The 15,664-nt window shown below is 55.2% G+C and overlaps 6 protein-coding genes across 7 annotated transcripts; 3 read left to right on the forward strand and 3 right to left on the reverse strand.

Annotated features, from left to right (window-relative positions):
* Nucleotides 1-2,414: 2,414 nt before the first annotated feature.
* PV07_11606 (uncharacterized protein) lies at nucleotides 2,415-3,461 on the reverse strand (the record flags this gene model as incomplete). The annotated part of the gene is made up of 4 exons (XM_016399060.1): nucleotides 2,415-2,909; nucleotides 3,001-3,264; nucleotides 3,324-3,357; nucleotides 3,428-3,461. 4 exons carry the CDS (start codon nucleotides 3,459-3,461, stop codon nucleotides 2,750-2,752), a joined length of 492 nt encoding a protein of 163 aa, XP_016243622.1. The 3' UTR covers nucleotides 2,415-2,749.
* Nucleotides 3,462-6,074: 2,613 nt separating this feature from the next.
* On the forward strand, nucleotides 6,075-7,880 carry PV07_11607 (uncharacterized protein; the record flags this gene model as incomplete). Its single annotated transcript, XM_016399061.1, has 4 exons — nucleotides 6,075-6,138; nucleotides 6,198-6,788; nucleotides 6,845-7,021; nucleotides 7,111-7,880. 4 exons carry the CDS (start codon nucleotides 6,075-6,077, stop codon nucleotides 7,878-7,880), a joined length of 1,602 nt encoding a protein of 533 aa, XP_016243623.1.
* Nucleotides 7,881-8,443: 563 nt separating this feature from the next.
* PV07_11608 (uncharacterized protein) lies at nucleotides 8,444-10,105 on the reverse strand (the record flags this gene model as incomplete). Its single annotated transcript, XM_016399062.1, has 2 exons — nucleotides 8,444-8,839; nucleotides 8,933-10,105. The coding sequence occupies 2 exons, from the start codon at nucleotides 10,103-10,105 to the stop codon at nucleotides 8,444-8,446; spliced, it is 1,569 nt and encodes a 522-aa protein (XP_016243624.1).
* A 178-nt stretch (nucleotides 10,106-10,283) lies between these two features.
* On the reverse strand, nucleotides 10,284-11,288 carry PV07_11609 (uncharacterized protein; the record flags this gene model as incomplete). Its single annotated transcript, XM_016399063.1, has 1 exon — nucleotides 10,284-11,288. One exon carries the CDS (start codon nucleotides 11,286-11,288, stop codon nucleotides 10,284-10,286), a length of 1,005 nt encoding a protein of 334 aa, XP_016243625.1.
* Nucleotides 11,289-11,591: 303 nt separating this feature from the next.
* Nucleotides 11,592-14,060, forward strand: PV07_11610 (uncharacterized protein). Its single transcript, XM_016399064.1, has 5 exons — nucleotides 11,592-11,772; nucleotides 11,829-12,204; nucleotides 12,259-12,463; nucleotides 12,514-12,545; nucleotides 12,599-14,060. The coding sequence occupies exons 1-5, from the start codon at nucleotides 11,681-11,683 to the stop codon at nucleotides 14,057-14,059; spliced, it is 2,166 nt and encodes a 721-aa protein (XP_016243626.1). The 5' UTR covers nucleotides 11,592-11,680; the 3' UTR covers nucleotide 14,060.
* A 228-nt stretch (nucleotides 14,061-14,288) lies between these two features.
* Nucleotides 14,289-15,663, forward strand: PV07_11611. 2 transcript variants are annotated; one of them, XM_016399066.1, is made up of 3 exons: nucleotides 14,289-14,541; nucleotides 14,604-15,212; nucleotides 15,278-15,663. In XM_016399066.1, the coding sequence occupies exons 1-2, from the start codon at nucleotides 14,459-14,461 to the stop codon at nucleotides 15,061-15,063; spliced, it is 543 nt and encodes a 180-aa protein (XP_016243628.1). In that variant the 5' UTR covers nucleotides 14,289-14,458; the 3' UTR covers nucleotides 15,064-15,212; nucleotides 15,278-15,663. The 2 variants fall into 2 exon arrangements, with proteins under 2 accessions (XP_016243628.1, XP_016243627.1); XM_016399065.1 differs by having other exon boundaries at nucleotides 14,604-15,663.
* The last annotated feature ends 1 nt before the right edge of the window (nucleotide 15,664 follows it).

A 15,664-nucleotide genomic window follows, 5' to 3' on the forward strand; every position in this document is an offset into this window, starting at 1 on the left:
GGTCCGCACGAGCACTCCCTCCACACGCCCTGAGGGTGTGAATTCGGCCATGCCAAAGCCCCCAGATGAAGGCGTTTCGGTCTCTCGGTTGTCAGCAAACGTCCAGAGACGGAGGGGAAGGCAGCAAGCATATCTCTTTCCCACCTGATCCAGGCCCCCGCGAAACACGAGGTTAAGCGAGACAAAAGGCCCCCAAGGGCGGCAGACACGAAAGTCTATCCCGCCTCTCAGCCCTATATTTCTCCCTTTCGTCGTCCTGAGAGGGCGGGCTGGTAGGTAGGCCAAGCCTTGCCAAAGCTTCTAAGCTCGGCCGAAGCATAGAAACGAATGACTTGGTGAAGCTTGGAGTTTCTCTTCTTCAAAGTTTCTTTACTCTCCGACGGCACCGCTTCTCGCGCAGTGCGCCAGATTGGGAAACATGGCAAAGTTTCCGTCGAGCGTTTTGCCAATGCCCCCGTCCTGCACAGTACGGTCCCGTCGCTCTGGGCTGGCGCTCTGGCAGCAACAAACTTTCAACGCCTTTCTGGTCTTGGGCAGGGACAGTCTGCCTTGTCACGCGCAGTAGTGATCAATGGCGAGCACGGGAGCGGTCAGCCCTGGACACTCTAGCAGCCTAGAGTTCGCGGCTGAGAAGGGTTGCTAGTTTATTGCAGAGACAGTTGATCGCGGCGGAGTGGTTCAGCTATTGAGACACACCCCCAGCTTGCGACATCTAGGAGAATAGCGTGGTATGTATAAAAGCAGGAGGGAGAAGCGGTCAACGGCAAAGAGTGAATAACAAGCCCTTTCTTTGCTGCAAGCAGTCTGTGGAGGGCCTTTCTTGCTGTTCAGTGCACACCCAGGACAAAATGCGACATCTGCCTACATTCTGCCTACTTTCTTCCCTCGTCTTCCTGACAGAGCTTGTCACGAGTGCACCCTCCGGCTCGCTCCAGCAACATAATCGCCGGTCCACCAAGTCTGTGCTGCTCAAGACTCGACGGGTCAACAAGCCAGCTATCCGCCGGCGTCAAGATGACGGCGACGAGTTCTTGGCCACCATAGCCTGGGACCCGGCAGAAGTCTCGTACGAGATCTCCGTGGGAATTGGCACTCCTCTGCAAGACATCTTGCTCATCGTCGACACGGGCAGCTCGGACACATGGGTGTTCCCGCCGGACCTGTGTAGCATCACCGAGGGCTGTGTGTATTCTTTTGACTCGGATCAATCCAGCACCTACAAGCTGGTTTCAACGGACAGCTTCAGCATCAAGTACGAAGAAGGAAGTACCGTGCCTTCGGGGGACTTTTTCACCGACACCGTGACCTTCGAGGGCGGTGTGGAAGTGGACGACGTGCAATTGGGCCTGGCCACCGCGATCACCGGAAACTTGACTTACGGCGTGATGGGCCTGGGGTTCGACACCAACGAAGCCGAGCCCGGTTACCCAGACCTGCTGGACATGCTGGTCACATCGGGTGCCATCGACCAGCCCCTGTTCAGCCTCTGGTCCTCCCTGATTGGACCTGATAGTGGCGGGTACATCCTCTTCGGCGACGTCGACGAAACAGCCTACAAGGGCGACATCATGTGGCGGCCCATGGTTGCCGGCGCGGACGGCGCGTACAAGGACTACGACATCACCCTGACCGGATGGGGCACCACGGCGTCGCCGCCCAAGCAACTCACCCCGGTCGACGTGAATCTCGTCATGACGCTGGATTCGGGCACCACCAACATCGTCGTCCCCAAGGACATGTACGCCAGCATCGTGGGCTACCTGCCCTTCACGGTCGCCGACGGCAATGTCGACTGCGATGGCGTGCCTGCGGGGTCGGTCGACTTCTACTTCGGCGACGACCTCGAGATCTCGATTCCTTTCACGGCGCTGGTGCTGCCGGATACGGATGACTCGACGAGCTGCTTCTTTGGCATGGAAGCCGCCGACGAAGGGGGGTCACTCATTCTGGGGGACACGTTCTTGCAGAACGCGTATGTGGCATTTGATCTGGCCAATTATCGCTTCGGCATCGCTCCGACGAACTATGGATCGTCATCATGAGGCGACGGCATGGAATGGAGCCAGTTGGCCGAGCCAGGAGAGGGATCAATACGGCGAGGTATATTTGGTAGACCGTAGAGTGTTGGCAGGAGGAATATGGGAGGTGTACATTCCAGGACAGATTCAATGATATTTGTGTATTTGAACTTGTGGGACTGCATTGGCCAGCAAATACGACTCCTCCAGCTGGCGAACCTTTGAAGGAGTTGGTGATGCTCACTCAGCCTCGTCCAGCAATGACAGCCTTGCGCATCGGCTGACTTTCCCTTCAACCACAGACAAACGGCCTCCTCGGCTTCTGCCCTAACATTGAACTATCTATCCCATGCATGATACAATTACTCGTCTGGAAAGTAATAGATGTTGCACTCTCTTTATTGATCTCATGAGGATCTTGATCCGTGTGTCTGTCTGCCACTAAGCTGCAGCCCATTTCCCAAACAACCCCATCATTATCATCGACATGGCCCTCTGCCCCCGGCCATCCAGCGCTCGGAAATGGTCCAGGAAGTTCGGGCTGGATATGACAATCGCCTGGCCTCGCCTGGCCTAACGCCCATTTCTTTTGTCGATCGTCGAGTCTCAAAAACAGGTAGGAAGATATACTAGTTACAAAGTCCGTGTGTCCATCCGTGAGTAATTCACTCCCAGCCCGCCCCACGAGTTATCGCATGTTTTCAATCTCCAACTGTCGGTGAACATGACTTTCAACCGTGCATGTGGACCTCGACCACGCCGCTCTTGTGCCAGGTCGCCAGCAACACGCCGCAGTTGCCACAGCGGTGCTGCACGTCCTTCAACGAGTTCATGAGGTACGGGACGAAGCAGAGGAGGCCGGTCAGGCAGCAGGCGACTCCGGCCCAGACACTGCGCGGGGGAAGAAGGTGGTCAGCTTCTTCGAGCTTGCCACTCCATACACGTGCAAGCTAATGCACCGTGAAGGGAAGATGGAACTTACTGCGTGGTGTTCCCGGTGTGGTAACTGACGTTGGTCATCGCGCGCTGGCCGCATGCCGGACAATCCACGGGCGCAGCTGACATGCCGAGATTGGGGATGGCCACGGCCTGGCGGAACTGGCCGGACACGGACCGCTGCTGTGGAAGGGGCATCTGAGGTTGGCCGTACGCCTTCTCGGGGTACTCGTGGGTCGGCTGTTGCATGGGAGCCGGGGAAATGTGTGCATTGCCCATGGCATTTGGCGACTGCTGGAAACGAAGATCCCTGAACCCACATCAGTAGGGGAATGTCGAGCGCTGGACGCACGCGAGATTGGTACTTACCCGGGCATCAACACTTCGGTGGCCTGGGTGTCCACTGTTGAGTCGAGTCATGTTAGACCCATGTCCTGCGTGTCGGACTTGAAGGGACCGCACGGAGCACTTACCACCATGTGAGGGTTTCTCAAAGCCGGGATTCATGGTTGTAGGTTGAGTCGAGGGAGCAGTACAGGACAATGCAAGAGCTGATACTTGGTTGGAGGAAGTATTGAAAGAATGACGAATGATCAATGCCGGAGGAACTTCTTCGAGGAGGACGGGGCGGTGGGAGGATGGGTATAGACCAGTTTTTGAATGGCGAGCGAGCGCAATGCAGACGATCAGGCTGACAGGCCGGGGTGTTGGTGGGAGGGAGTGGAGGGGGCGACGTTTCCTCTGGGAAAGAGCTGCGCTGTTATATACGAGGAACCACTCGTGGCTGGCTTGCTGCTGTATGGGTAGGTGGCTAGGTAAGTCTGGCCAGTGTCAAGGGTTCGAGATTCGAGACCCATATTTAGCCTCACCCAGCCGACTCGAATAGGGGCTCCCCCGCGAGCGTTTGGGCGAGTGGGCAAGCAAGCGAGCCAGACACGAACAGAGACAGAGGCAGAGACAGACAGAGATGCAGGGGTGGTGCATGTGGTGGTGAGAGCAAGAAGCCAAGATCTCTGTACGACCCTCCCACGACGACTATTGCCTCACACATCTGGTGTTTCCGTCGCGCATGCATGGGCGGAAACAGCGAGCGATCTGGTCCTTTGCAGCAGGGGGCTGAAACCTTCGCACCCACGAGGTACAGGACAGGACCTCTGTATCCGTACGTCCGGGGTGATAGTGGTGGCGGGCTGTCAAAGGCGCAGTCCAGACGCGGCTCGGATCCAGCCTTACCAGCGACCTCGAGTGCATACTTAGGGACGAGGAAGCATGAAGCACACGGCGGTACGGGGAGGTGGTTTAAACTTCTAGAACGGTTTTGTTTCCCTCCTTGACTTCACCCCCTACGGCCAATGATGTTGTATGGCGTCTGGACTCTAGGTTCTAGAGGACGCCTCCATATTGCTTCTTCCCCCGCGACACGACGCTCGACACTTCCCAGGTTCCCAGGAAACAACCTCCTGGACAGAGACCAGGTGCCTGTCGAGAACGTCCGCACGGGCTCAGGGTCCAGATTCCGACCATCAACTTCCCGCCGCAGTGCTGAAGAGAGACAATTGAGGACGGCAGGCTGGCGAGAACAAGACCTGGGGACTTTTCGTTCCAGGGGAAGAAGCAGAAGGGGGGCTGCAAAGTTTACTCGTACGCATCCCATGCGAAAACGGCTGGAACCACGCCTTCTCGCCGTGAGCCACCAGTACGGGTACGGGTAGAACACGAGGTGTGACGGTCCACAGCCCCATGCGAGTCGCGAGTTTCCCCCAGAGTGAGTGAGTGAGTCGGGTGGATCGTATACGAGGAGACTATTTGCCCTAGGGGGCCAACTATGTGTCGTTCGACTGTGGAGTGTCAAGGGTTAGCATTGGCGGTTGCATACATACATACATGCATACAAACATGCATACAAACATAGATATCCATACTCACAGTTACCATATAACCACATCAAGCCCCCTTGGCTGTAATGGAGGGAGAGAGCCAGACCTCGTCCCGGTAACATATGATTGTAAGGCTGAAAAGGGGCCCGGTCCTTGCATTCCCACCTCGTCCACAGAGCCTCGACTACTCGTCCTCGTCAGACCCAAACTGCTCGTAATTAATTGATTAGACTCGGCCCCCCTTTTCTCCCCATGGCTGGAATATCTCGTACTATCGATCGGAGTGGGCACGAGAATAACTTCCCTCGTCACCTTTCTCGCGCGCCAATACGAACGCAAAGGTGGTGCGCCAGGCGGCAGGCGCAATCTCATAGGTTCCAGGACCTCGACCTAGGCCCAAGCCACGGAAATGTCGAGCCGGGCCTGGTCTCATTGGTTGGACGGTTGCATGACAGGCTGCATAATGTCTTTGAGACACGAAGTCCAGGGGGCCAGCTGGGGGGGAGAGGCAGCCTGCACTTTGCCACTCAGCCTGATTCTGTTTGCTCTGCTCCTTGCCCGGTCTTTTGTTTCTTACCTCTTTTGAGGAATTAAGGAAGCCCGGGATGAATTTATTGGGAGTTGAGTTTATCTGCAAAGTCTGATGCTCGTGTCTTTGCACCTGGAAATAAAAGGTCCTCGGGGGCCAAATGCCTTGGGAATGATAGGGTTTGGCAGTGGCATTTCAGCCTCATCACAGGCTCCCCTATTTCGAGGAAGCGTACGGGTAGAAACGGTTTCATCGACCAGGGCTGCCTTGGCCCAGATTGGGATGCTTTGCAGGGGTCCCATGGAAGCCCAATCAATAGACAGTCCCAGAACCCGACCTGGGAAGGCTAAGAGTCCCAAGTCTGGACGCCAGGCGAGCGACGAGTCCTCGTGCGTGTAGCACCGCAGCCACAGCCTGATTGCTTGCCTCAGCCCACGCCGAGTGACATGGGTCACGATGCAGGGAAGACAGTGTGGCAGACAACAGGTAACAAGCCCTTGAAGGCTGGAAGTCTCCAGATGGCCCTCCTATACCCCTCTCTCCTGTAACCTGCAAATCTCCCGACTGCCTGCTCTCCATCGAAACACCTGTATAGGCGTCCAGGCAGACCAACGGTGGACCACAAGGATCGACTTGATAGCTACAGCATCTCCTGTGTGAAGGGCGAGAAAACCGTGCATAGCCTGTCCCAACGACGGCGCTTGGGTTTCCACAATGACTGGTCAAGCTGCTGCCGACACCAACGTCCCAGGACGAACATGTGCTCTCTGTAAAGCCGGTAACAAAAGGCCTCGAGGAAAATCGATCTCGGGGGACTTCTGCTGAGGGGTTATATAGGTATCCCCTGGGACGTCACCTTCGCCGACTGCACCTATTGCAGGCTGCCGTTCTGCAAGCACTGCTGGCTGCAACACCAGCCGAGCCACGCCCTGGCCTCGGTGTCGATGGTGCACGCCGACATCCACGACTCCCAGGACAGAAATGCAACGGCCCCGCCGCCGCCGTGCTCGGCCTGTCGAAAGCGGGCGCCCAGTCGCTACGCGTGTCTCGAGTGTCCGTACACGCTGTGCCGGGGGTGCTGGTTCTCGCGCGGCGTCAACACGCACCCGCACCGGTCGTTCAAGGTGGTCGAGCCGCGATGCAGCGTCAGGAGCACCACGCCGGCCGCCAGTTCATGCTGCGACGCCGCGGCGGTCAACCACTGCGCGTCGTGCTCGGCGGCGCTCGCGCTCGGCCAGCCCGTCATCTTCTGCAAGACCTGCTTCGTCGAGATGGACGAGCCCGTGTACCGCTGCCTGGCCTGCTACTCGCTCGGCGGCGGCGACCACCACCACCACCCGGGGCACCACGAGCCGTGGCAGTGGACCTTCCAGGTCGCGAAGCCCGGGTGGCTGGCCAGCGGGATCTACTGCCAGAAGTGTGCCCAGCGTAAGTCCAACGGATGCCAACAGATGTAGCGTTGCTGACGGGGGTGCTGGGCTCAGCGATGCGCACCGTCGAGGCGCTCAAGGGACACGCCCACACGGAGTACATCGACGTCTACACCGAAGAGAACCTGAACCGCGTGACTGCGAGGTCTTACCGCGAGTGCCAGAGGAAAGTCATGCGCGTTGACGGGCTGGTAGCCCACGGCGGCGAACAGTGCAGCCTCTGCTTACATAGTACGTTCCCTTCCCCCTCTCCCCCCTCCCCCCTGTTCGTTTCTGCTGGAAGGAGACTCTTCGTTGACACGTTGACATTTTGTCTGCAGAGACGACCCCGATCTCGTCCTTGCACTGTCAGCAGTGTGACCAGGTCCTCAAGCTGTGCACCCACTGCGTGCAGTACGGCAGCAAACTGCACGTGCACCCCATCCCGCGGTTCAACGACGACTCCAACCGATCAGAGCACGGCCAGATACGGCGCCTGGGATCGGCATCCCCGTTGACGGGACCTCCATACTCACCCTCCGTCGCGCAGCCATCGCCGACGTCCCCACGACCGGGTCAGAGCCCGTTCACCGGTGCCGGGCCTCAGCTGCCTCGGCCCGCGTCGCAGAGCTACGCCGCACCGGCGCGTCCAGTTGCAGGTCATGGCATACCCCCGCCGAGACAGCGGATCAGCAGCGCGCCGCCGCAAGGGCTCTGGTCAAGACCTCAAAGCTACGTGCCGGGGCCGACGAGGCCTTATGGCGTGGCACAGCACCAGTACCAGCACGGCCAGCACAGCCATCAACAGAACTTCCTCAACGAGCTAGCCACCAGCATCGCCGTGGCGTCGATCACGAACGCAGTCGTGGCCGCGGAGTCGAACGCGATCTACGGCGGGACCAATGGATCGGGCGCCGCAGATCCCGGGACCTTCGACACCAGCACCGGCACCACGGCCGCGGACACGGGTGGCATGGACACAACCCAGGACGCCGGCGGCGGCGGCGGCGTGCAGGTCACGGAATGGACGACGTGGCAGGATAATGGTACCGCCGTGTACGACTCGGGATGGGCACTGGACGACTCGGCGATGTTCGATTCGTCTTTTTGACCGCCGTGAGAGGTGCGAGGCGTTTTTGCTCAAGGCTACCTGGTCATAGTCACACGGGAAGAAATGCTTCGCTCACAGTATCTTGTAGTAATACTTCATCCGGGGGAGCAAGTGGCCATCACTTAATACTCGGCATGGTCAAGCCGAGCTCAGTGTCACGGAGAAAGGCACACATGGTCCAGCAAGGGCAGATCAGCGCGTCTTGTCGATTCATGCAGATGTCATGTTCTGTAATTCACACGTGTATCTTCATCTGGGTTGTCTCTAGTTTGCTTCCTTGATTGTGGCCCTACGGTGGTTGAAAAACTGTCTCGCAAGGCATCCAAATATTGATCTCGGTACATCCGCAAGGCTCTGTCGAACGCATGTCAGCCCAGACCCTGTGGACGTGGGAGCCACAATCTTAACCCAAGGTCCTGGTGGTGCAGGACACCGCCTTGTCAAGCCACAGGCAGCCTCCATGCGCCTTCAATCCCAAGTAAAGGGCCACCAGGGGTGAAGAAATCCGACAAGATTCCAACCCAACTCAAGTACCATCCTGAATGTCCATGGATGCACGTTGACTAGGATCCTTCAGTTGATTCAGGTTCATCACTACTCCCATTGTTGTCCCCATCGGCGTCAACAACTTCCTCCTGCCTCTTTGCTTTGGTTGCGAGCATGCCCTGAACCCAATCATCGACTTCATCGACTGCCTTTCCAGGGTCGTCACGGTGGTGCAGGAGAAAGTCTTGTATCTCTGCAGGCGACAGAACTGCTTCGGGGATCTTGTCGGCAAAGGCCCGAGCCACCTTTTCCATATCAACCCGTGCTTCATGGGGGTTGTCACTCGCCTGGAGCCGGAGAAAAATGTTGTGAGCCTGCTCCCTTGTAGCCAGATCGAACCTTAAGCGGTAGTCGACGCGGCCAGGGCGGGTCAGCGCAGGGTCAAGTCGGTCAGCGTAGTTGCTTGTCAATATCTGTTGCATTTGTTAGCCTTTTCAATATCAACAAATACACGCCGTTGAGCTCCTCTCGACACGCAAGATTCTGCTGGGAAAAGGCTGACGTACAAGAATGTGGCCTTCTGGAGCACCGATGCCGTCAATCGCATTCAAGAGACCGGAAAGAGTAACACCGCTCCTCCTGCGACGCTTGGGGCTTGTCAGAGGACGGGAAAGCACGCCCGTCTTTTCGGTTGGCCCTGTTTTATCAAGATCTTGACCTTCCCGCGTCAATCCAGCACTGTCGATATCCTCGAGGAGCACAATACATTTAGTGTCATCGAGCCTATGCAGAAGCTGCTGAAGCACACCGTCGGTGAGCCATTCCGAGAAAGTAATTGCATACACTGGCAGTTGGAAATGCGCTGCAAGTGCAGTTACCAACGAGGTCTTGCCCGTGCCAGGCGGCCCGTGGAATAGGTAGCCTCTTCGCCACGGTATGCACCGTCTTCTGTACCAGTCTTTGCCCGCCAGGTATCTGTCAATGTCGACAAGGAGAGCTGTCTTCACCAAAGTCCCTGTCTCGACTGATTCAAGACTCCGGGCAGAGACCGATATCGAGGTATCCCACTGCCCTGTATCTTTACTGGGGATATAGAGTGCAATCGAGTACCTACCGAGCTCGGCTCGGTACCCCTCGTATGCGTCGTCAAGGAGATCCTCAATAGGTTTGGGTGACCAACCTAGACAGCGAATCGTGCATGCCTTCTCCTGCGAAGCGGTGCCGAGGAGGAAGCTCCGTCCTTTGTAGTGGAATACCTGATTTGCCGGTTTCGGTAGGATTACGAGACTGCCATTTCTGCCACGACTGGCCAAATCCATATGGAGGTGATCCGCAGGCGACGTATTTATCAAGCTTGTGACAGAAGTAAAATGGTGTTCGTTGGTCCCCACGAGTAGCCTCTTCTTGCTGTAGAGCCACCACAACGCCATATATAGATCGTCAGAAACATCTACACGGACCGCCGTGGTTGTAAAATAGAGGATTCCATTCCACAAGAATTGGCCCCAGAGTCGACCGACTGATTTGGTGAGGAGCAGAGCACCAAATCCTCCGCCAAGCAAGGCGGACAGGAGCCTCTTGGCCCAAGGACGACCGGACAGTGCATGTCGATAGTGGGGAGCGAAGATTGTCATCAGATAGATGGGGATGGTGAGGATCGGATCCATCGAGTTGAGCATGGCAGCTGCGAAATCCTGACGGCCGTTAGACACAGTCCTTCCACTTTCGATCTCTGCCATGGTGTATCGAGATATGGACAAGTGCCAGAGATGACGCAAAGAGTAAATTTATACCGCCGGGTCTCGAGGGTATCCTCGCCGCGGGAGTGATGCTTGCGAAAGCCATGACTAGCCGGGTTGTCACGTTGAAAGGAGAGTAGGTCATCCTCCCGCAAGTGCAGAGTTGTCCTTCACCGTTTTATATCCCTTCAATATCAAGCTCGTTCAGGAATTTGTCGGCTTGCGCTTTCGCCCTTTGCGCAGCAATCAACTTGCGTCGCTCCTCAATTTCTTTCTTCCTCTGCTCTTTCTTTTCGTCTCGTTCTTTGCGTACCCTCTCCGTCTCAAGCCTCTCCTTCTCCAGAGCGTCCATTTCTCGCTTCCTCTCTTCTGCATCTTTACTGAAAGTGTAGAAGCCAGTTCCTTTCGTCCTGATTTCAGCACTTGCGTCATAGTGTGTATCCGGAGGAGGAGTGGCAGATTTGTCTCTCTTCTTCGCGATCTCGGCCATGCGATCAGCAATGACTTGGTCAGGGTTGAAAGCCTGGTGCTGAATAGTGTCTCCGTAGAGAACGTTACTCGGCATGGATGGTCTTGCAGAAAGTCGTTCCTCCTCTTCGGCAGCGTTTGCCTGCATACGTTTCCTTCTTTCTTCGCGCGCAGCCTCCGCTTTTGTGCCTTTCCGGAGTCGACCGAACTCATCCCAGTATTCCACAAGTTCCTCTTCATCTGCACTGTCGCCATCTGACTCGGAGCTGTCAGAGTCCCCTCTTTCACCTTTTGCTTGATCTTCTGCCCACTTGCGGTCGAAATCGACCAGGCCACGGTTATCGTAATCCTCTTTGCCGATGTATTCGCCACGCTTCATGGCATTGTATAGACGGACTTTGTCCTGCATCTTTCTCTTGGACCGATGCAACTCTGCATCATCGACCGAGCCGATATCATCCCGGGTCTTGTGGCGTTGCTGGCCATCCTCAAGGTCAGCTGCGGATCGCTTCTTGACATTCTTGTTGTGCGTAGTAAAGATATCTGATTTGTCTTTAGAAGGACGTGAACGGCCGGAGGTATGCTTGGTTTTGGCGGAGGACGAGCTGGAGATCAGTGATGCCAAGTTGGTAGAGAAAGCGAGAGCAGTGGAAGATGAAATTTCCTTGGCTTTGGTCTTGGAGGCCTGTTTGATGCCGTAGAGACCGTCTGCCATGATGCCTACCTTTAGCTGTGGAGGTTCTCTATTGAGAGAGCGGCACACGATTCTGATGTCGGAATAGCGACTGCATGAAGTCACTGGAAGCTACACATGGAAGGCTGCGAGGCGGAGATAATAATTGCCGCAGGAGGAGTACCAAACAAGGCTGATGTGACGAGGCTGTCATATTTCGCGCTTTTCCATTTTCAGCCGTCGGAGGGTCGGACGATCGGGCTCGGAGCAACTTTAGCCTTGATCATGATTTACTTGTATTGAGCGTCACCCCTTGGTCCTGCTCATAGTCACTCTTCCGGACGGCTCAGCTTGAGGATTGCGCATAAATATAGTACTCGAAGTTACCAGAGCACCAGGTATGTCTTACATGTTGAAGCTCTGGCATCCGCAACATGACCCTGTCCCTGGAAGAGCAACAGGCGAAGGCTGCTCGTCGACGTCGAGAGAAGCCTCAGTTGTCATGCAATTTGTGCAGGAAAAGAAAGTGAATGCTGCCCTAACCCCTCAAGATGCTGAAAGGGCTCACATGTGGCTGTATAGATTGAAGTGTGATCGCTGCCACCCCTGCCACAACTGCTCGCGTCGGGGGCTCGCTGGTTCCTGCAATTTCCCTGACTCTGGCCTACCAGGGCCAACAAATAGAAGGAGTCCGGATCAGTTGCCCGCCTCCAATGTCAGGGACCGAGTCAACCAACTTGAGACTCAGGTTGAATGCCTGATCAGTGCCTTGAAGCAGGCAACCCCTGTTCCCCCGATCTTGCAGAACAGCGGGCCCCCTGTCCAAGTCCACGACGACCAGAATGACGACTATCACCAGGATCCACGGCTCTTTCCCGATGCGTCTGAGTACTTTCAACACTCTCAAGGCAGAGATAGTTATGTTGGGAGTGCACATTGGCTGGCGATCCTGCGAAACGTAGGTTTGTCTTTCGGAACTACGACCGCCGAGAGCTAACCAACTCGCATCCAGATTCCTGCATTGAGAGATCAGACTACTACTTCCTCTGTTGGCGAAGAAGACCACCCAAGCAATGGAACAGCAGAGGAAGAGCCTGATCTCCTGCTTGGATACTCCGAGAAAGCCAGTAGGGAAGATATCCTCGGTGCCATCCCTTCCAAGGGTTTTGTCGATACTTTGATGGCGGTGTGTTTTATCAACACCGACAATGAAGCGAGTCAGTCAATGGATACACGACTCTCCTAGACTTTGTGCTTACTCCGACAGTGATTGTTCATCCCCCAACATTTCGAAATGAGGTGAGAAGCCCAACATACATCTCTCAGCCCTTCGCTGCTGATAGCGGATGCAGTATGACAGATTTTGGGAGGACCCGACATCAGCCTCAACGGTGTGGATTGGGTTATTGTTTGCCTTGATGTGCCTAGCGGTGCAATATCAACAATTCTCACCAGATGAGAAACGTCGACTGCAAGTAGCGGAATTCCAGCCGGAAACTCTCGTCCGACTTTATCGTCAGAAGACTATCCAGTGCCTAGTCCTGGGGAAATACTTCCACGGTCCACGATACGCAGTGGAAACCATCTTGCTCTATTTGTTCATTGAGTCCTTGAGGGAAGAACAGACCAAGAGTCTGCATGGCCCCTGGGTGGTGTGGGGAAGTCTTGTCCGAATTGCCTTCCGGGCCGGCTATCATCGCGACGGCTCCCATTTCCCAACGATGTCGTGTTTCGAAGCTGAGAGGCGCCGCAGAGTCTGGACCATGCTTGTCGAGTGGGACATGTATCTTTCTATCCAGTTCGGACTGCCGCGCATAATCAGTCTTTCGCTCTGCGACACCGCCGATCCCAGGAATCTGTTTGATGAAGACCTCCACGAGGACATGCTCGAGTTGCCTCCTCCCAGGCCAGAATCTTCCCGAACTGTGCCTCAATTTCACGTTGCCAAAAATCAGCTTCTGTCTATTTTCGGAACGATCAATGATCTTACAATGTCGGTCAACCCCTCTCCGTACTCCGAAGTCATCAGACTGGACAAAGCACTCACAAGCACTTACGGCTCGATCATTCCCGTATGGAAACCTATACCACGCCCGCAGGACAGCTCATTCCTATTGCAACCCCCTGCTACCATCAGTGTACGTTGCACCTTTCTTTCCTTTATCTACCACAGAGCACAGATTGTTTTACATCGCAAATACATGTCCATTGGCAGAACCCATGGACGATATGCATACTCACGCAGGGTCTGTATCGAGGCAGCCCTCGCAATCCTTCGACATCAATGGGCTCTATACCTTGAGACTCGAGTCGGCGGCCACCTGTGTCGTCACGGCTGGAAGTTCCTGTCGTTACTCGTCCAGGATTTCCTTTTCGCGACAGCCATTCTCTGTGCCGAGCTCGGGGAAGAGATATCTCTGGCTGGTCTCACTTCTCCCAATGATGGACACACCTCAAGTGCTCGCGGGGATAGCAGTAACGACGCAGACTTGCGCGAAGCGGTGTTTCATGCACTCAGCTCATCGTACATTGTGTGGCTGCAATCAAACGACTCAGAATCTTCGCAAGAAACAAAAACTGTGGTAGCGGCGCTCCGGCATCTACTTGGCAAGGCGCAAGAAAGTGGGCTTGGCCAGGCAAAGATGGATGTCCCGACGCCGTCAAGTTATCTGCCTAATAGAGGCCCAAGAATTGACGAGCCAGGGAATACGCCATCTGAGCATCAACGGCCACAACGGCAACGCTATGGTCTTGAAGTAGACAAGCCTAGGAGTGCCGATGTTTATTGGGGCCTCGGGCACTTTCCTGTTTGACTGTCATAACAAAAGGTGTCTCATCTCAAGTCCATGGCATATGAAGATAGATGAAACTATTGAAGTGAGTCGCCGTAATACTTCCATCTCGTGCTGTCAGGGGAAATTGCGGCCAGGCAGTAGTTTACTCCGAACTAGTTTATACGGTGGAGTACTACTCCTTAGTTGTCGTCGGAACAGCACCTCCGGGTCTGTGGAAGCTTCAGGAGCTTCGCTCGATGACGTAGATCACCAATAAAGTGGTTCGAGCTGCGGACCGGCACAGTCGACAGCTATAAGAACTTCCATTCATTTGAAAAACCAACCTCTTTCTAAAAGCGTGTTGTGGTGGTCCGGGATTTCCGAAGGCAGGATTGAGAGGAAACAGTTCTACCATAAAAGCAGTAAAGACAAAGAACAATGTCTGTCGATGCATTTGCAGCTCTCCGGAGAACCCAAGGAGAGGAACTTGGGAGGCTGGCAGAGGAGCATTTCAAACATGAGTGAGCAAGAACACAACCCCCAGACGATCTTCTTGGGCTCAGACCGGCTGACGTCGACCTAGTCTACGAGAAGAAGACCGCGACTTACTGCGTTCCGCCGCATCCAAAGCTTCCACACACGCCTTCATCGGCTCCCTTGCGGGTATTGCGTTAGGGAGCTTCCTTGCCTTCCGACTACGAGCAAACCGCAATGCTATGTATCAAGCCTTCCGTGCCGCCGAGAAGCCCACACACGTTCGATTCGCAAGCGGCCGTGAGGAGGCAATCCCGGACATCACCCCTTTGCTCCAGCCCACACCGTTAGGAGACGTCATGACGTACACCTTCTTTGGTATTGCGGGCCTATTTTTGGGTGGTGAGACCGGCTTGCTCACTGGAACATGGTCAGCGAGGAGGACCATTGCCCAAGACCCGGATCGGCGGGAAAGAATCGAGAAGGCGTTTCGGTCGTTCAGGGCAGATGTGCTGAGAAAACAACTTCAAGAGCTGGAGGCAGGGAAGGAGGAGAGCATTTGGTCGTAAAACAGAGCGTCGGCGACCTTGTTAGAAGGGCTTTGGGTCGGAAAAGCAGGTAATGTCGAGCATTAATGGGACCAAGATACACTTTCACAAATGGACAAACACGACCTTCACAACTGGATCTGAGCTCTACTTGCCTTCCCGGGAATACGGTAATCAGCTGATTCTTACCTGCGACTGACGGCGATTGGACTAAATCGCGCTGATATACTCACAGGAAAGAAACTATCTAGGTCCCTTCCCGACGACAGGTATTCTTCACTGGGACTGAGCGCTCGTGATTGTGTGGAATGGAGCCAGGACGACAATGGCAGCCCTGTTTGAGTGTTTCACTCAGAGTCTTTACCGCGGACGCTCTGAGTGTCATTCCTCCCAACCCTTTGTCACCTGCTTGACGGTTCCCAGCGCAAACGCAGTGTCATGAGCAAACCACAATAGTATCACGCTCATACTTTCGCCTTCTCTATATTCACCACTCTATGTTACTAGGGAGAGACGTAGATATATATTTTGCCACAGTAGCATGCCCTCGATCTTCTTGATCTCCGCCGAATATCCATCGCCTTGCAAGTTCGAACTATCCCCGCCCGACATTCCACAATAT

This window comes from Cladophialophora immunda (genome assembly GCF_000835495.1).
Source record: "Cladophialophora immunda strain CBS 83496 unplaced genomic scaffold supercont1.7, whole genome shotgun sequence".
In the NCBI taxonomy this organism is placed as follows: Eukaryota; Fungi; Ascomycota; class Eurotiomycetes; order Chaetothyriales; family Herpotrichiellaceae; genus Cladophialophora; species Cladophialophora immunda.

Excerpts from the sequence above, each read along its gene's own strand:
- PV07_11611 (XM_016399065.1), top strand. The coding sequence starts at position 14,459 with ATGTCTGTCGATGCATTTGCAGCTCTCCGGAGAACCCAAGGAGAGGAA. Across the intron at positions 14,542-14,603 it reads GAGGAGCATTTCAAACATGA|TCTACGAGAAGAAGACCGCG; the intron begins GTGAGCAAGAAC and ends ACGTCGACCTAG.
- PV07_11610 (XM_016399064.1), top strand. The coding sequence starts at position 11,681 with ATGACCCTGTCCCTGGAAGAGCAACAGGCGAAGGCTGCTCGTCGACGT. Across the intron at positions 12,205-12,258 it reads GGCTGGCGATCCTGCGAAAC|ATTCCTGCATTGAGAGATCA; the intron begins GTAGGTTTGTCT and ends ACTCGCATCCAG. Across the intron at positions 12,464-12,513 it reads CAACACCGACAATGAAGCGA|TGATTGTTCATCCCCCAACA; the intron begins GTCAGTCAATGG and ends TTACTCCGACAG.